Source organism: Apteryx rowi, unplaced genomic scaffold, assembly GCF_003343035.1.
Source record: "Apteryx rowi isolate R43461 unplaced genomic scaffold, aptRow1 scaffold_3, whole genome shotgun sequence".
NCBI lineage: Eukaryota > Metazoa > Chordata > Aves > Apterygiformes > Apterygidae > Apteryx > Apteryx rowi.
The window spans coordinates 7,442,897-7,463,411 of record NW_020449418.1 but is presented as its reverse complement, the minus strand read 5'-3'; the positions used below and the strand labels follow the sequence as shown (position 1 = coordinate 7,463,411).

Here is a 20,515-nt window from a genome sequence, read left to right as displayed (position 1 = left end):
TGCTAGTATGCAGAAACTGATTAATTGTCATCATGTGCTGGTCTGTTATACCTCGGATTTCTACTTCTGGAGTAGATTTTGCATGCTAATATAATCATTCTCCCTCTTGAGACATTAGCAAATAATCAAATGAAAAACAGGATCATAATTTACTGAGATTCGGGCAATTCTCTATGCAAATTTGACTTGTTATTGCTGCTGCCTCGTTAATCTGAATGCCTTTGACAAACTCCTTTGATTTATGAACTCATGACAACTCCAATGTGTATATATTTTGCTAGATTGACATTATCATTAAGAGTGGGTGGACTGAGCTCACATGAATGGCTGATTTTATTCGCTGGTGTCTGCTGCTCAACAGCTGAGCATCTCCTTCTCACAAAGCCCCTGAGCGCCAGGCTCTTCCCATCTACCCATCCATTCATCATCTCGATGTTAATTGGCCCAGGCTTTAAGCAAATTTTCAACACGATTTAAAGGCACGATGACACTGATTACTGACCCTCTGCCATACGGTGCCTATTGATTAACCTGACAGAGATGATGAGCTTGAGGGAAACTAGGTGTGTGTGGACCTCAAGGGGGAAAAAAAATATATATTGTTTATGCAGGCAAAACACTTGTCATTATCCCAAAGGCCAGAATTTGTGCTGTACTGGCCCTTAAAACACACTATTGCTTTAAACACCTGCATCCAATACAGAAAATGCTTGCTTGCTGTGGAAAAATGATTATAAATTTGATGTCATGTGCAGTCTGTATTTTAATCGAGTTCCCTGATAAATAGAGCCCCTCAAGCCAATCAAGTCTCGCTCTAGCCATTGCGTGTGTACACATCAGCTCCAACAGAAGCTGGGGCAGGGTGTGTTTTTAGTGATATAAGCTCATCCAATTGCATGAAGGAAATCTACTTGGGTATTTCAGGTCCCTAAGCAAATAATACAGTGGGAACACAGTGTCCAAACAGTTAGAGTAGAGTAAATGATTCAAGGGCAACCCAGATGCCAGATGTAGCTGTCCTGGTATTTCTATAGCCACATTAAAATCGCTGTTTTAACACAAACCGGTGAAATAGTGCATTTCCCCTTTTCCAGTGCAAACTGTTGATACAACCTGATCCTCAAGCTCCCAGGTGTGTTTGCTGAACATAGTGTTTTAATCAGAGCTTGCAAATAACTGACCACCTCTTTCATGTTCCTCGAAGGGTCCCCACAATGCACTTGGTTTTCCTGGCCGAGGAGGGCAGGCTACCACCTCGGCCGAGGGGCATCCACTGAATAAAGCCATTTCTGTTTGCAGACCGGTGCTATATAAGAGGAAAATAAAGCAGAAGGCCTGTTTAACCCCCGCCCAGCCCCAGGTTAAGGCTGTCAGTCAATGCACAATGTTCTTCTTTCCAAACACAAGCCAGCAGCCTGCCAGCAGTCAGGAGGTTTCTCCTGTCTAATCTGTTTTTTTCTTTCTTGTTGCCCCAAGATGCCATGAAGTTAGTTGTCTTCCAACTTGCATTAACTGATTGCAGGAAATGGGACAAGGAAACAGTGGGTAAAGATGTGGGGAAATTAGCTGTGATTGCCCCATGCCCATATCAACCAGACTGGATTGAGAGACAGAGAGAGAGAGAGAGACAGTCAGAGAGGGAGACACACACGCAGACAGAGCATGTGTGTGTATATGTGGAAATAAGTGCCAGTCTAAGACTACAGACGCATTTAAGCTTTACGTTCCCTTTCCAATAACCTTTGTAAGTGATAGATGAGTCCGAGCCCATTGTTATCGTTAAGGGACTGTCAGCATCCTGATTTTATAAATGCTGTCTGTCAGTTTATAAATATCTCAGCTATTTCAAACACTGCTAGGATGAATCCTGGCATAGCCAATGTCAGTCTGAAAGCTGTATTATCATTAAAAAAAATTATGGGCCTAAACATCCATTAAAAACATGTAATAATAGCTTCTCCTTTTTCTCCTCTCACAAGGCCTAAACCACTCAAATTCATGCTTATTTGGCTAGCCACTCCACTATGTAAAAATGGTCCTTAACACTGGCTAATGTACTTTGAGAAAAACAAGTATGAAAACAGCAAGTTTGAAGGCAATTCTCTGTCTGTTCAGCAGATAAAACAAAAATGACAGCTGTAACACACAGGGAGATCCACAGCAATGAAAATGCAGAGATAAATATTAGACCCCATTCCTCTTTGGCATTTGCTGCTCTGAACATTCACCGAGATTAGATCCTTTTAGAGAACGCCATAAATTGCAATGTGTAGGCACAAGGGGGTGACTTCGGCATGGAGCAAAGGCGTAGACAAGTTTCCCAGCTCTTACAAGTTTAAAGTTAAATGGTACTTTCGCGAGGGGTTGAAGTCTGAGCATTCGAATGAAAGAAAGAGAAAGCAGAGAAACTGCAGCCTGTCTTGCAGCAACTGAGACCGGAAAAGGAAAGGAGATAAGTTAAACTGGTATCCTTGCTCAGTGCCTGCTTTATAGACTGACATGCATATGTGTACTATGATTACAGAGTTACCTGCACAAAAACCTGTTTTCCCCACGGCTCCAATCTGTTTGGAAACTCTTCGTGATAGGGCCTATTTCTTTCTGAATATGCCTAAAGAAATGAAGTTCAAATCCATGCCTGAGCAGTTCAGGTGTCTATGCTAAACTAAATTCCCAAAACTGAAGCTCTGACAACGGTGAGAATGGGAAAGGACAACACTGCCCCTCTAATCAGACACATGCAGACGCGTTCACACAAGACCGAGTTTGGTTTGCATCTATGTTAATACAGGCCACAACAACAAAAGTTCCAACAAATTCTTTCTGCAGTTGAAAAACCATGATAGGATTCTAATTTTTACATCTACAAAATGGATCTTGCATATTTTCCTGTCTTTTTCACTCAAATTAATAACTTGCAGATTAGAAAAAAAAACTTATTTTCAAAGCAATGAGACTAAATACTGGAAATTCTTGACATCAAGAGAACTTTCACATCAGGTTGATTTAACTTTTTAATTATTGGTTTGTTAGAAAGCATAAGTTAAAGGTGTGGGGAGTCTTAACATTACAGAAGAACAGTGAATTCAGTTTAACTCTTAAATTTCAAAAGACACTACGGACATCAAAGATATGATGAACAGGAATATTTTAAAGAGCRGAAATTTGATTTGTAGTTAGGAAGGGAACAAAAATCCAGGTGCTGGGAACAAGCCATTTAGGGATATTCCAAAAATCTAGCTTTGCTTCGTAGACATTTCTCAAACACTTCACAGACATTTCTCTCTGTGAGAGAAAGAGAGAGAGAGAAAGAGAGACAGAGAGACAAAATATGGCTAATGAGAACAGTCTCTTCACATTCCCCAGGAAGCAGCCCTGCTTAACATTTCTGTTCTGTGAATTTAAGAGAGTCAGCAGTGGTAAATTTGTTTTTAATATTCAAGCTTTCAAGCCTCGCAAGCTAGTTGGCCAATGGCCCTTTCTATTCCAATGTTTGTTGGTGCCTTATTTACACAAGCATTACATCCGGAGAGCCTTTGAATATAATTTCACGTGGATTAAGGGAAGAACATTTGCTTCTGCTAATCAGGACATCTGGTTATTTTTGTAACTCACAGACATCTGCATTAGGCAGTTCGACTTCCCCATTCCTCATAACAAGGTTAGAGCTTAAGAAGCCTTAAGGACCTCGAGTTGAATTTTATGGCTGGGAATTTTTCACAGCCAGGTCTGTTTCAGAATTTCGTTTCCTAAATAACACAAATCGATCAGTACCTACCCAGGTACACATATGTTTTTATAGCTAGCACTTTGTATGCATGGTTTTATAGCGTACATCTTGTACTCCAAGCTTTTATAGTACTTCAAAACTACCTACATCTTTTTAGGGAACAGAAAGCTCATATTCCCAAAATGCATAGATGAAAACAACCAATTAACTGTATAATATGCATAATATGGGTATTTATTTCTAAAAAATTCAACAGGGCAACTTACGTAGGGCTGATCTCAGGACTTGTTCTGAATCCCATTATCACTGTGCTTTGGCTTTTTTCATACTAGTGAATTATCCCTCACATCTGCTCCTCACGCTGAACAAAAAAGTATTCTTCTTTTTCTGTTCTCTAGGACAACCTTAATGATTTCACCAATCTTTGGAATTCTCGTTCAAATTCCTCTTCAARCAATTTCAGCTGAGGTTAGTTTGTCTCTAAGACTGTAGACTTCTGCCACACATACTTCAGGAAGACAGATTTTGCATGGAACAGAAGCTTTTTAAAGGAGGGAATGGAAGAACAGAATCAATCACAGCTTGGCTCGCGCTTCCTTGTTGGTTGAATTTTGCTACATTCCTTTCACACAAATTCATTTTCAACACTCGGATCAGAGTGTTGAACTACTGGATTTTGGAATTACTCACTTTCATTCTCAGTTTGCAGGATTCCCCCTCTATCCCTACCATGGATCAAGGCTTTTCATCTGTGCTGATGCAGCTCAGAATCAGATGTTTTCTTAATTTTCCCCCACATATATGGGGGGGAGGGAGGACAGGGACCACAAAAACAGCTTTTACAGGCTGTGAACATAAAATAACATCCAAAATATGTCAAAACATATTTCTAGCCCTAACAAGAGTTAGCAAGAGCCAACAAGTCTGAGGGGAGTTTTAAAAAACTTTTTATATATTAAAATTCTCTAGATACAGATTAACTTTCTTTATACAATATTTATTATAGCTTCATTTGCATAGGAACGGCAAGTGCTCTGATAAATGGGTTGTACGACTGCCTAGATCTGCTGCAGACTGCATGTACTCTCCTGAAGTACTATTTTCCAACTTTTTACAGCTACTTCCCTCAAAGGACAAATGCAGTCTCATTAGTCCCACTATAAAACCCCTTCCCCCCCCAGTCATGTCCTACCCTTCTTATATTAACCTTTTGTCAAAACCTTTCATTTTGAGCTTTCCTGTCAAGCAGACAGAAAGACCTCTGCTAGTCATTACACCCCTTCTCTAGAGCCCAGGGCTTCCCATCTCCCAAACATCCAGTTCAACCACACTGCCCTCATCCTGCTGTATTATGCCTTCCCTTTCCAGCTTCGGGTTTTTCTTCCTATTTTCCAATAGGGGAAGAGGGGAAAGAAGATATGAAAAAAGGCATGAAGCAGAGGTTAAGTTGTCTGCCCAAAGTCAAAATGATAGCGTGGGGCAAGAACCCCCAAATTCTGGCTCCCTCACTGTGTTAGCCTTTTAGGCACAATCCCTCCTAAAATAATAAACGAAAGCACCTCACTACTCAAGTAGTCAAGTAGAAAGATCTACTCAAGCTACTTACTGCAGTGTTAGATTGCTGTGAATTCACAGTGTATTTTATCTACCCCACGGGAAACACAGGCACCCATGTCTTTATGTCATGGCAAATGTGAGCTAGGTGACCCTGCAGCCTGAGCAACTTCATTTTCCATTTAGAAAAGATTCAAAGTACCGAGAGAGTGAGCACAGAGCTGTTCGCATGATGTAGCTCCAGCCCCTAACTCGCCTCACAGCAGTTTGTCCGTGAGGGCAGACCTAGAGCTTTGTTCCAACTTTKGACAGAGTAAAAAAGCAAAAGGTTTTTTTTGTTTGTTTGTTTTAAAAAAAACAAAAACAAAAAACCAAGCATCATCATCCACCACTGGACTGTGGGGCAAATTTAGCTAACTTCTAACACACGTTCTTTTCCATACATTATTGAGGAAAAACTCATGGCCAGCATACAAGAACATGCAAGTCTAAATGCGTACTAACCTTTCATTCAACAAAGCAAACAAATAACATAATCTTCTAATAAAAGCATGTGAAATTACGGATTAGTCACTGAATGTTATGACATTTGGTTAGCAAGCACTGCAGCCTTGTAACAACARCTGCCACCCAAGAAACAATCCCCTGGGTCATCGCGATGTGGCGATACCAAATACAAACATGGTAACACAACAGTCTCTTCCATAACATTTCAATTTAAAAGCCCACTATTAGGTTCTGCTATTACCAAATAATTCCAACTCTGAAACAGCATTTTCTTGAACTATAGCAAGGAGCTACAAAAATGTCATAACAAATCTCATTGCCCTGGGTAAGGATGAAGAGTTGGACCTGCTATGGAGACCATCAAACGAGGGGGGTAATCAAGCAATCAAAGGATGAAAGATAGGGGTGTATGTGTATGCAGTAACTCGTCTTCAGATACCTCGGGGCTAGCAAAGATTTTGTTCCTATAGGAAATTACAGCGCTCTAGATCACCAGCTATTGAGACCTGCTATTTGCAGCTTTTTGCTAGAACATGAATGGCTTATTAATCCTACAACATATCTGTTTTAGTTAACTTCTTGGTGGAGAGGGGGCCAGGAAAACAAAATGTACTTAAATGCTGAATTTTTTTTCCAGGCTGAATGCCTTTCATCCAATAAGACATTCAAAGCAGTGACCCAGCAAATGGATTGAAAAAGCAATCTTCCGTCTCAGTGCCACATTATCATTCCTATTCAGTATTCTCGGTGAGATATCTCAATCAGCTGGATGTGTGTGTAAGTGACAGCGCAGCCCATTGCTGGGTTAATTAAACATTTGACTTTAACACCCTCCCCGTCATTAAGCAAATAAAAACAGATAATTCAAACTGCACTTCATCCACGGGGTACACAACATACATGTCAAAATTAAGAGAGTCCAAGGCCCTCAGGGAGTTCTGCTCGGGGAGGTAATCAGTTTAAATCTTATCTGGTTTATCAATTATTCTATTGATTAAAGCAGGGTGATTATACAAAACTCCTTCTTGCCACATGGGATACATGTCAGCAGAGCAGGACAACACAGGGAGGTTCAAAAACGATTTAAAGAAAAGACAGACAGATGAATAACAGTCTATTAGTACATGCCAGCAATCCATAGATGGAAAGCCTGATTCTTCTTTTTAAGCAAGTGAATTAAAGTCCTTCCAAATCAGAGTGCCAATGTTGTTACTTCATCTCCTTTAAAATCAGATTTATATATTGAAAGGACAACACTTCTTGGTTTTAAACAGATGATTCCTTTCCTAGCATTTGAATCATGTTTTATTGTTACTGGTCCTAGAGCATAACAAGGACACCACCACCAAACACAAGATATTCCAGACCTTAAAGGCATTACGTTTATCCATCAATTACTCCAAAAAGTGGGTGGAAAGGACACACTCAGTACCTGAATTCTCCCACATGCACCCATGATATAGCCATATGAAATTATATTTTTAATCATTAAATTGTCTCAGCTCATCCCAGACTTAAAAAAAAGAATGTGCTTGGGGTTTGGGAGATTTTTTTGTTTTGCAGCCCTCCAAAGTGAGACATCAGCAGCACAGCGAGCTGCCGCAGCCACAGGCTCTTACTTTTCACAAACCTGCACGTAATCCCACAACAGCAGTCTTTATCGCAACTTCGCTCTTCCACATAGGCACGGTGCACAGAGCAACTCTGGCTACTTCTCAGTTTTTGTTTCCTGATGAAGAAAGGCTCACCAAAGCACCATTGTCGCTGCCAGGCTCTTTGTCCTATCTTCGTTATCTTCCCAGTATCGTTTTGCTGCAAGTTTTACTCTGTCATATCCTAAATCGGATTTTAAGATGTTTGGTTCAAGGCCTTGCCTTAAACATACAAGCCAGGAGGCTTTTAAAAATAAAACAGAAACACTGCAGACKAGGAAAAACCAACAACTCAAATCTGCCATTCCTTTTTTCTCCTGTAAAAGTTTCCTCAAAGCAAACAATTAGCAGTAGAAGAAAGATCAGCCTTAAACCAGGACTTTTCRCCATAACATCTCCTACAATGTTTCACAATGGTCAGACTGGTAGCGCAAACTATTTATTAGTAATTTAATCACATCTCAATTTTTAGTGAGGACAGAGGGTACGAACCACAGTGGTTAAAACCCTGACAAGCTGGAGGGCCCCAATGCTTCACTTGCCAATGCTGTCGGAGTTGCAATCGCAGAAATTTTAAGAAACAAGGGCAGCTATAAGGCAGGCCTGAGGTATGTATGTTCTTGCCCTTCACCTTCAGGAACAGATTATATGCCACTCCATATTGGCACTGCATGTGCATCCAACCATGCCTTAGCCTCTACTCCGTACATCCCTTTTCTTCTTTGGAAGCAAACTAGAAAACCTGCATTAGCATGCTGTATTTTACTCTCACCACTAGAAATACTGAGGGTGCTATTTGTAATTGTATTCTTTTAAGAGGTTTGTTCTCTGCAGCTGTTTTCTGCTTGCAGTGTATTTTGTGTAATCAGCACATCATCATAAATACATTGGCTGTTCCCCCGAGGGAAGCTGTCACTGTTTAATTTACAGAACAACCTGGCCAATGTGAATTCTAACACTACAGCACTATGGCAAGAAGTTACCACACTCGGAAAAACAGGTTTCTATGAATTTTTATATCAAGAGCTGGTCCCAGGACAATTTAGGTTCTAGAAATAGATTGTTTTTAAAAGCACTTTATACACTGGATGGAATGGATTCTTTCCCGCTTACTGCTTCTTAAGGCAGCACTGGGCTCACTCCGATGTTATTTTAGAGGTGACAACCCCCAGCCCCCCAACACGACCATCTTCGCTTCTGAGTTCGACCAGGACGCAGCACTGTAGGAAGGTGTCCCACACTACACACCGATTTTTACAAAGAACAACCCAAAATATCCAGGTGCTGGGAGTCCTCATTTCAACAAGGGAACGCGCTGCATTGCAAGGTCAAATGTTATTACCTGCATCAAAGGGTTGCTGCAGAGTTCATTGCTCTGAAGATGCCATAAAAGTGAAAAGCATATTCCTGAAAGACTAAAAATGCATGCAACTTTACTGGCTGAACTAGAGTCGCTTCCTTTGTTTCCTTGATACACGGTTGTATTTGGGGGGAATAAATCCCAAGCTCTCTTCTAGAGGGCAGGGAAAAGGCTGATGGTTGACCATGCTATACATGGATACACTCATAGGAAATTGTACAATTTCCCTATTTGGGAAGGGACACAAAGAGACTGAAAACCTGATATAATGCCAAAGAGAAGCAGCTTCAAATGTGAATAAATCAAAATAAATTTAGTGGATAAATTTGTTTGTGACTTCTCCTCCAAAAGCAACACTGAAAAATAAAAACTATTCCACACATTAAAAAAAATGTTTTCCATTTTGTTGGGGGGGGGGACTTTTTTTTTTTTTAATTTAAATGACACTGAGAATTCGCAACAGCTTTGTGTATAGCAGCACTTGCTGATTCTTCAAGGTAGTTAGAAGTCCTATTTAACATCACCAGACATAGGGCAAGTATATGAACAAAATAAAAAGAATCATGCACAGAGTATTATGTATTTTGACAAGCATAGTTTAATTTTAGTTAGTTTGCACAGCATCCTAGTACATTATTTTGGTCTATTTGAAAAGTAACAAAATCTCAGGAACGATCATTAAAGCAAAATAAATGCCATTGCATCTCTGATACAGTTTGAGAGAATGATGTACAAAAAGCATACAAAAAGCACAATGGAAATTGCTGAAATTTTACAAAAACCTGGGTCTTCTAGACAAGAAGGAACGCAACAAAGAATATCTGGTTATTTTCATGCACAAAATAAGTAGTAGTCAATAGAAATCAGAAGAAATAAAAAGAAACCCATCCCAAGCACCATAAGTGAATAAGTATCTTTTTGAGCTATGAATTTTAAAATTTACCCTCTGAGGGTTTGGGATTTTCCCCTCCCTCCCCTAAAACTTGCGTGTGATCAAGTATCTGATTTGTAAGAAGATCTCATTCTGTTCTCCTATACATGTGTGCATTTAAAGTTACTTCAAATTATCTCTGCATGTTATGTTTTACAAGAATCACTGAACTCCCACAGACACTGGCTTAAATGTTGGATGATAGAGAACACCACGAACTTCCCAAATTTGTGACAAAATTATATATTTTAATTCTAAAATTATTATTAATGTGACATCAGCTCTTTGCCAGTTTAGCAGAAATAGGTAGAAACTGATCTTGTACAACTGGTTACCTCTTAAGAACAGCTCAGAGTCTTTCAAAATCAAAATGATAACGAAGACAAGTGATTTATAACAGACTATGCTGGTGCTAACTTCAGTAGGAATACACTGAAACATTTATTATTGCTATCAGGGGGCTGCAGTCAGTTACACTTAACCACTTCTTTCTTCATATAATGCAAGAATGATTAAGATTTGGTTAAAATATTTTGAGGATCATGAAAAATTCACCAAACTGTTAGGTTAATTAAAAAAATAATAATCTTTCTTTAAGAAACCATTAAACAATGTCAAGAAGCAGTGTTGTTACAGATCTTAAACCATCCTGGGACCATGGGAATTACAAAGGACTTTAGCCTTAGGTTATGCCAAGGACTGGAAAGCCCTCTCTCCTCCCTGGAGACTGTGCAGTACCGCAGAAAGCCATGAGATAGCAGCACAGTACACAGGATGGTCGCGTCCCCCACTGCCTCGCCGCTCCCCAAGGCTCCGGTTCTGCTGAGCTCAACGCACACACACATGCGCGGTGGCACGCGTGTGCGGGCGCACACGCTCACACACACACACACACACACACTCACACACACACACACTCACACACACACAGAGGCTGATGCTAATTCAATTAGTGCAGTCTGCAACTCCAGAAAAGAGTAATTCAATTAGTGCATTGTGGAGCTCTACAATACCTCTAAGCAGATGTTCACAATCCTCAGGAACCAGAGCTAGCTTTTAAAAATACCTGTATCCCGTCAACGTGGCGCTGCATATGCCATTTGTCAAAAGAGGTTTATACACCTTTCTCACTTCTAACGAGGGAGGAAAGAAAACGCAGGTTTGGTCGGCAGATTAGTTTTGTTTCGTTTTATAAACTAATCAGCCAAACTAATGCTGGTGCGCTAAAGACCTTGCCCTCTCCTTACCAGGAAGAGCGCATTACACAGTAACAAGATAATTAATGCAGAGGCTGAAGTAAGGGAGGCTTTTTAGCTACAATGCAGTTTAAATTAATCATCATGCTCAGCATACTGGGGTGGAGTTGATCAAGGGAGGTATTTCTCAGTAGCAGATACTGGCACACTTCTTGATGCTTTTCTCATTTCTTCAACCTATGTGCAACTTTTGACAATGAGTATATGCAGAGAATAAATGCTGATTTCTAAATAGTAAATTGTAATATACTACCTAAAAACCCCAGTCTCCACGGTTCCACTGAGAAGGATCTTTTTGCTACCTGAAAGGACAGAGGCTTCTGTTGTTGCTGTTATTAGACCTTGCAGCAGGATCCCGAGGCAGCGCTTGGTAGATTTTCCAGCCACCACCAAGTAACAGCACCAGTTATACAGTACTTAAGCAACCAGCCAGACACAAAGGTCATTAGATTTAAAGGAGGATAAACCCTAAATATGTTTGTTTACCAAAGCTCTTCTCTAGTCACTGGGCAGTGGCTTTACTTTCTTTGCACAATCCCAAGCTGGGATAACCCTCTTGGTCCTCCTACAATTAAGCTCCTGAAAGTCTGAACACATTCAGGGGTTGGAGTCAAGTGCAAAAATTACACAATTAATTTGGCTTCATTTCTGCTACTTCTCTTATTCCCTCTCGTGCCCTTAATTGCTCCTGCCAGGTGGTAAGACAAAGACAAACAGGAGAAGGGGACCCCGAACACCTCGAACAAGAAAGTTTGTTTGAAAGAAAAAACAGGTGTCGCACTGTGGCAGTTCAATATTTCATAGCCAATACAAGGAATGTGCAACAACACTGCAACTTTAAATCTTTGCCTCCTGTGTCAGTCTCTCTCCTCTCATTGTAATGCCAAAGGGAACAGCAATCAGAGTGGAGATGTTCAACGTGATAGAGGTCAGGACACCGGTGGATCAACGTACCAGAAACACGACCTTGTTTATTTTTTTCCCCAGTATTATTGTTTACAGGGTGCTTTGCTCATGTACCTTGTGGTTCTTAGCTAAAAGATGAAATTACAGCCCAGGATGAAGCGCTCAGGCACACATCCAATTTGTGTTTCCATCTCAGAAAACAAAAAGCTTCTGAGGCCCTCGGGCTGCCATTCAAACTTGGAGAGGCTGACATTTTTAACAGCATGAACCAGAGACTGGCAGAGGGAATGATCTAATGCATTTCTGACTTGTCAATCAAAGACCTCACCTCTGCTGTCTTGTAAACAGTTGGGGGCCACCTAACTACATTCATAAACAGGGGAGCGCCTGCCGCCAGCTGGGGGGGTGCTGGAGCCACATGCTCTGGCTATTAGTCACCAAAATTATGAATCCATTTCAGAGCCTCCCCGTAAACAGCCTGCGGGCACATTTCGCAGGGCCACGGGAAGGGAGCGAGAGGAGGGAATACAAAGCAGGCTTGGTCGAGTGCAGCCGCGTCTCCACGCTGACAGGCTCTTCTCTGGACACCCCGTCTCGCTCCCACTTAGGTACAGAACGACGCATATCAGTAAACATTTTCGCCAAAGCCGAACGATCTCCTTTAAATGCATTTCTCGCAAATGCATTCCTGAGCACGCACTGCTTGCTCTCCCCGAGACTTTTGCTTTCACCTACTATAAGACCATAAATAACGTACTGCTACTTCTCATATTTACATGAGATTTTTCAGGAACAACACGCCAACTTTAAGGCAAAACGCATAAAGGGCGTGAAGGAAGCGTGAAAAGATATCAGTTTCTAACAGAATTTACAGAAAATGCTTCTGTAAAAAAATTCCACTTCCTAATGTGAAAATATAAAAATCAGAAAAAATAGATGTAAAATTCATTTGAGCAATGAGCTGATCTCTTCCTCGCAAGTACAACAGGCTTCCATTACTTCAGACCATTTATGTCTTTGACCCGCAACTTTTTCAAAAAGATCTCTGGCCAAAGAAAAGGAGCTGTGTACAGCAGGCCAATTCTGCCTCCTTCTTCACGTCCCCAAAACCTCACGTATGCTCCTGTATTATTTCATTTGACTAGCGCAGTTGCTTTCCTCAACTATGAGGGTGCTTCCAGCAAGAAACAAGGGACATGCTTCACTTCTTCAAAATCATGCAGAAGACTCTTCCCTTCGTCTGACAAACCCTGACGTGCAGTTCTTGACGATCAAGACCTTCGCTCCAGGTAGCAGACGGGGAATTTCTGGCATTCCAGAGAGAGACACTCCTACATTCAACAGGATGCTGCTAACTCCACCATAAGATTGCTAATCCTCCTCTTTGACTACTAAAGCCCATTGCAGAACTACTGCATTTTAGAATTGGCAAAGAAAAGCTGACAAAACTACCCTTCACTTTTTGATTTGGCACTTAGGCTCCAGAAAAAAATAAAAGCATGGCTTTTATCCCAAAAAATGTTACAGTCTGAACTGGACCCAATGTTCGCGAGGAGCGTCAACTGGGTAAAAAGGAAGAACTGGACAGTTCTCTGCAACTACCCTGGTGCACAACCTTTGGCAAGGTTGCTCCTTAAATCTCCTCATCTATACAACAGCCTATAGAAAAGAACTCAAGGAAACATTATCGTCTTCTGCAAACCTGGAAGGTTTAATACAGTTATTTTCTCAGCACAGTTGTTGGGTGTAATTATAAATCAAATTTTGAAAAGAACGGAGACTATTAAACGCAACATAAACTGAGTCTTCTGAACATGCATGGCAAATATTTTAAGAAGGGGAAAGTAATTATCTTCAGATGAAAAATGTCATGAAAACAGACACCTGTTGGCATATCTGGAAATTTCCAAAACATGGATTTTTAGAAAAAATACGCTCTAAGTTATTTTTTCATATTAGGAGAATCTATAGGCAAACTAGTTTTTAGTTGCTTTGAAGGGTGATAGCACAGTAAAACCTGCATCCAAGACACTGAAGACGGAAGGGCTGGCCTTTTTCTCTTAAAATGTCCTCTTTATCGCCTTCCCACAGTGTCTTATAGGATTTCATGTTCCAATTTGGTGCCGTCTTCCCCCACGAGCTATATGAAATTCAGTTACACAACAGATCCAACCACACTCAATAGTTGCAAAGCACTGTGAGATGAAAGAATTAAAAAAAAAAAACTCAAAAAACAAACCTACTGTTTTCTAGTTGCTTATTCCCCATCCCTGGCTTTAGCCTTAAAACCCTTCCCTGGGTGAGAGAATTGCCAAACGGAATTGAGGAACCAGAAGATCCTGTTTGCACACAAGTGTCTCCGATAATAAAAACACACAAAGAAGAAAAATGAAGTTATCTGACATATTAACAGAATCATCTCTAAATCGACTATCTGCCAATGCTTCCCATGAGAAGTCAGCAGGGCTTTAACTGAGCTATTCAAAAAGAGCCTGTTTCCACATTTGTGTCTGAGCATCTGAAGGTAAGCATGTAAATAACTAGACAAATTCAGCAGTGACTAAGTGGCCTTCCAGATGGCACCTTCTCTTTTGCCACAAGCAAAGAACATTGATATGCTTCTCCAGTTACTTCAAGCTTGCTAGGGAAAAAATAAAATAACTTAATATGAGAAAATTTGCTGGGCTACAAGAAAGTCTTTAATGCTTTCCTGAAGATTCGGTACCAAAGAAAGCATTAAAGAATGATGAAATATTTCAGTATCACAGCTTCAAGCAGGCTCCAAACCACTCCCATTTAGCTTACTGCACCGGAAAATGCAGAAGCCATGCCTCCTAGAGGGGAGATTTCTTCAGACCATGCAAGCTAATGGGGATCAAAGCCCATTGAAAAAAACGGATTGAAATAAGGATGACTCATTGCTGCAGAAGCTGTTGCTGGCAATTTAGTTCTCTCTCAATTGGCACTAAATGAGTTCTTCAACATAGGAAACAAGGAGTGCTATGAAGAGTGCTAGCATACCATTTTAGATGGCAAATGAGGCAGATTTCCCCAACCCCCACAGTCACTAAATATCCAAGAAAATGTCTCAAAATCTGCAGGAATGCAGATGTCAAAGCCCTGCTGCACTTCCAAGAAGGCAATATGCAGTAAATGGTTGTGCAGCTGACTCACCTGACTGCAAACATCAACGCATTGTATTAGCAGTAAAGTTGCTGCTCATATCTATCATTAGGAAGGATATCTTGAGCTAAAAGAAGCTAGTTCCCCTCCCCTTTCTAAACCCTTTATATGCTTATCCTGAATCATCAAAAATAATTCAAGCAAAAATAGAGGAGCCCCAATCTGAGTTTACAAATTGCTTTATATACACTAAGGTTCTCTAAAACCTGAGCTTAAAGAGGTCTGAGATTTATTCGACAGCAGAAAGCCCAAAAATTAGGCCTATCCGATTTAGTCAAATTATGCAAATCAGGATTAGAAGTAGGATTCTAAATTCTGCCTGTTGTCTCCAGAGTCCTCTTAGACTAATAAAAAGTCTTATATCCCCTCCCCCCCAGAAAGCTCTGCTAAAAGCTTGCCGCAGCAAAGCAGGCCTGGCAGGACACCTTCCGGAGTCCATCACTGCTCCTGCTAGCTCAGCAAAAAGGCGCGCAGCAAAGTGATGTAAGACACTTAAGCCTCCCTTGAGACTGAGGAGATTACTTCCACAGCACTCTCCTGGTCCTGAGAGCCAGAAACCAAATTCAAAATAATCCTTGTGCACCATCCCTTTAGAGGCAGGTCATGAACTTTCACCAAAATGATTCAAGATTTCAGGAAGGTTCTAGATTATCTGTTATGCCTGGTTGCTCCAGATGCTGGTGAATAAAACTCTTTGCCACAAGTTGGCTCCAAAAATGCAAGTCATATTAAAGCTRCCACAAGCCCCAACAAGCACGCTCTCTACAGAAACATCCCTAAGGTCCCCGAGTCAATGCGGTTCACACAGAATCATCTTGGACACAGCAGAGCATCCAACACGAACGCAGCATCTCTGCAGTCCAGTCTCGACTGCTCCCCCTTTATATCTACAAGTCATTTTGAAATGTTTGCAATGATCCTGAGAGCCTTAGCTAGGTTTCTAACCGCTTGTCCAATAGTTGCCTCGCTCTCTGCCCACAGGAGAGTAACTAAATTTTGAAAGATTCACCGGTCATCCAAAATGTCTGAACAAACCCCATTTGACAGAAAGCCGTCTCATGACAGAGAAAAGCTTGAATCTAACAAATTCAGAGACCAAAGAAAAACAGGTTTACTTTATTTGCCATTTGATTAACAGCTTGCTTGTGGAATAATTTTCTGTAGTCAAAGTGCCCAGACTACTGCTAACAAATTTAATAAAGTAAACAAATGCAGGCATCAATTATCACCATGGCAATGAACCCACCCCCTCAGTCCTCTAAACGGCATACAGAAAATTTAGATAGGAAGGGGATCACTGTATGAGCAGCCAGATTGGAGACTGTGTGATGGATACTGTTTGCCAAATATAATTAAGCAGTGTATTTTTGACACAACTGAAAACCAATGGAAAAGATAATGGTACCAAGCCAATTTAGATAAAATAATTATATTAACTCAAGATAATGGAAATGCCCCAGTACTGAGCCACCCTGAATCTGCACAAGATGGTGTTAAATACTGGAGGGGTTCTGCATGACACAGGAGAGGCATACAGTACGCAGCAGAATAAATGGAGGTAAGCAAGCAAGAAAGAGTAAAGAAGCAGACGCGCACGTACACAGACGGAGAGAAAGGAAGGAGTGGGGAGAGACAGAAAGTACCTGGAAAGCTGGGAGTGCGCCAGTCCCTGGGTTATACAGGCATCGCAGTGAGGGCATGCTGTCCGCCAGGCTGGAGCAGCCCAGCCACAGAGATCTGGGCATAGAGCACTGCAGAGAAAGGACAACTATGAGATGGGGCTGCATGAGACAGGATGGCACAGATTACAGGTACTTTCAAGGCTTAGCTGAATGGCACCAACACAACCGCAACTGGCCTTAAAGACTGAGACATCTTTAAGAAAACACAAACTGCTGATGAGTCTTTTCCTTCCCCAAAGATTAACAGATGTCATAGTAGCAAGAAAAGGACAGTATGGATAAAGAAAGCAAGTTTTTCATCTTTTTTTTTTTTTTTTTAATGCCAACGTGCAAGTTTTTCACTRATAAAACATTTCTTTACAATTAGTCAGGCCTCTTCTCCATGCATAGCCACTGCCCAGGCACAATACAACACAAAGCAAGCAATTCTGCAAGGGAAGCAGAAAAGGAAATGACAACTTTAAATGGAATACTGGCAGGGAAAGAAAAGCTTTTGTATTTTTTTTTTTTTAATTATCATCTCCAAAGGGGACAGAAGGAAAATCCTGCAGTCCAAGGTCAATAGGAACTTGGTGACAGTTCATAGGAGTTTCATATTTCTGCTTGCCTTGTTATTCATTAAATACAATTATTAAAACAAATAGATTCTGTCCCTCCAAACACATCAAATACAAAAGAAGAGCCAAAGCAGCCAATCACAGAAAATTCTATTTATTTTGATAGTTAAAGCTATTGCACCCTGAAATATACAGAGTTGCTTGTTCATTTTAAATCCCGACTATTAAATTTAGGGATGCATTAGGATAAAAATCACTCTTACAATGGCTGCATTTGTCAAAGTACTGGTAAGGCAGGAGAAAGTATATTCTAAATGGGCAGCTCATTATGAAAACTGCAGGATGTGATATCTTAGAAGCTAGAAATTTCAAACCATCATACTCTTCTTTTTTGCACCCCCCATCATACTAAGTTTTCTTGTGTTTTTTTTAAGGGGGGGGATGGTAGGAAATCTGAGTGGAATGGGCAGCTGGAATGGGTATGAAATGACAGCTGCCTTTTGAGCCACTGTTTCTCGCTGCTCTTAAGAGGGCTAGAAAATCTTGCACTAAGTTAACATGTAGGAGCTATGCAACCAGTCCTTGAATGAGCAGAAAGACGGTGATCACCAACATCTCTGCTTTGTTACTGCATGTCTACACAGTAGAGACAGAGAGATTAACCCTGTCTATCACCATGTTCTTTGGTGCACTTTGTTGCCATTCATGCTTCTGTTCCAGAAATAGCGTAACAAGATTGCTGGGGAACATAACCTATATAAATGTGCTTTTAAGAAGTTTATGGTACCCTGTAATAATTCCTCACCTCATTTTCTTTATAAAAAAATAAAATAAAACAAAAAACTCTGTAAGTAATCAAGTTCTTAAGTTTCAGTATCTCTATAATATCACACCTAACAAGAAAATGTAGATGATGCTTTTCCTGACAGACAAAGAATTACGGCCGAAGGATCATAACAAGAAAAAAAAAAAAAAAAATCTGAGCCATATTTCCTTGCTTGCTATCCTGACCTTCAAGAAAACACTCCCTCCCACATACCAAAACTTTACAAATCCCTGTAATTTTTTTGTGTTGGAACACAATGTGTCACGCCAGCTATTAAGATGTTGTGATCATTAGCAAAAAAACCACAAAACACACACACCAAGTGGATCTTTATATTTAAGCATCTCACCAATTTAATAATGCACTAACTTAAATCAAGTTGTTTAACAGCACTCTTCAACAAAGTCCCAGAAACAAACTCCAGCATGGCAACCTTGCTAAGGCAAAGCCAATCCACTAGGTGAGCATTCAGCTGCCTACCATTTACCCAATCTAGGATTCGTAACACAGTACAAATACATAATAAGAAATTAATCAGTATTTTTTGCCTATGGACTTATTAAAGTCTTGCCCCAACTATTCATTCCCTCCTCCCAGGCTTTCTCTTTCCACGTGCTGGCCGAAGCTTTTGTCTGGCCATGGTGAAGGAGATGGAAGAGCTGATTGCGATTCAAAGTAGGTGAACAAAAAGAAAAGAAGCTACCTTAAATAGCTGCACTAAGCAAAGCATGAAAAGACACTGAGGCAGGAAAACAAGAGGACCACTTCTGTCAGTGGCAATGCCAGTCTATGCTGCCTCAAAGGTTATGCAAAATTATGGCTCAAATCAGTCTGAGTCACTACAAGAAGCAGGTATAGATTTTTTTTTTGGGGGGGGGGGAGGAGGGAGGAGAGGAGTACAATCTGAAAATTTAAGTGTACCCCACTGTGCCAGGGCACTTACAAAGTAACATCTTCCTCTAAAATTGCCATTCTAASAAAGGCAAATCCTGGAGGTCCGTTCTGCAGAACTCCCTGCACCTGAGGATATTCTTGCTCACGTATCTATTCTTGCTGCTTCATATTATCCTATAGCTAGGAGGTACACCATAAAAAATAAGCAACACCTYGGGTGACTTCTGAATCTACTCCAGTATGTAACAAAATTTCTATTACTGATACAGTCCTGTTACCTCTCAAAAAAATAAAAAACAAACAAATGTGTAAAGCTGCACACAAACAGGGGGAAAAAATGTTGCTCCTGTACTTGCCTTTTACCTACTGAAGGAAGCAGAGGCTCTAAATTACTGTTGGTGACTGAAAGAGGCTTATTCACAAGCATGAACAAAAGGCCCCAGGCGCTTCAATGGAAACAGCTTGCGTGTAAATCAGATGAGTGACCCAACAGAACAACTTCATTTACAGCCTGGTCTCCGAGAGCCTCAGCAGCCTCGACCCCAGCCGCCGAGCTGCCCGCGTGGCCGACATCAGCGCTGCAAACAAGGGACGGGCTCCACATTCGCCGCCTCGAAGCCGACGGACAAAATCCTCTCCCGAACTCAAGTCGGTCCACGTCGGTTCTTCCGGACAAAGCTACAGAGGCACCAAGCCTGGGCTACAGCCCAATGGGAATGCGGATGTGCGGGTGTCGCTTGCCGAGTGCTGTGCCGGGACACAGCAGTATTTCTACATTCCTGGCTCCCACCTACATTAATATTTTGGATTCCTGCAGCACCTTTCTCACCCAAAAGCACTTCATAAAAGCTAAGCAGCTTTAAAACACATGAAGTGGTGCTAGACAGGCAATGATTTCCCAAAAACTCGATTTCTTTTTCTGATCGAGTTTTAAGTCCTCTCCCAGTCCTCTCCCTTAAACTCAGAAATGTGTTTTCCCACTAAAGAAATAGAGGGAATACAGTTTCAAACCAGATCAACATCCTCCTCCTGACAGAAACTGGTACCAGCTGCACCACTGGTGATTAAAATGGATTTGCCATATTTTGAATTAAAACAGACTAGAAGCATTTACAGTCACTGACTGAGCTGAGGGGGCAATAACCGTGAGCTGAAGCTTAACCTATTCAACTATTCTTCTTGCAACCGTATTGCAAGAAGATTTTTGACCAGATCAGATGTTTTGCCACTAATAACCTACCTTCCATTCCAATTATTTAATGTAGTAAAGACAAATCTCAGCACACATTCTATGGCTAAATTTTTGCTAGTGTTAGAAATTATTTAATTTTATTATTTGCTATTGCATTACAAGATTATACATTACAATTTCAGACTTTTTTTTATCAAATTTGTTCTCTTCTGGTCCTTCAGCAAATACAATATACTAGAGGTAGCTAATACAGTTTTAGGAAATTGTGTTACAGGTCAGAAATAC

General features: G+C 40.8%; 1 protein-coding gene across 13 annotated transcripts in view; it reads right to left on the bottom strand.

Moving 5' to 3' along the window:
- The window catches only part of BTRC (beta-transducin repeat containing E3 ubiquitin protein ligase), a 119,689-nt gene that overhangs the window by 75,330 nt on the left and 23,844 nt on the right, over positions 1–20,515 (bottom strand). For 9 of the 13 annotated variants that reach the window (XM_026069509.1, XM_026069513.1, XM_026069512.1 and 6 more), the window contains one exon: positions 16,723–16,830. The exons of 3 other annotated variants lie outside the window; for them this stretch is intronic. In XM_026069509.1, coding sequence (XP_025925294.1) covers positions 16,723–16,830 — 108 coding nt within the window. Of the gene's footprint in view, positions 1–7,410; positions 7,433–16,722; positions 16,831–20,515 lie in introns of those variants that run through there. One more of the 13 variants, XM_026069522.1, reaches the window with a different exon arrangement.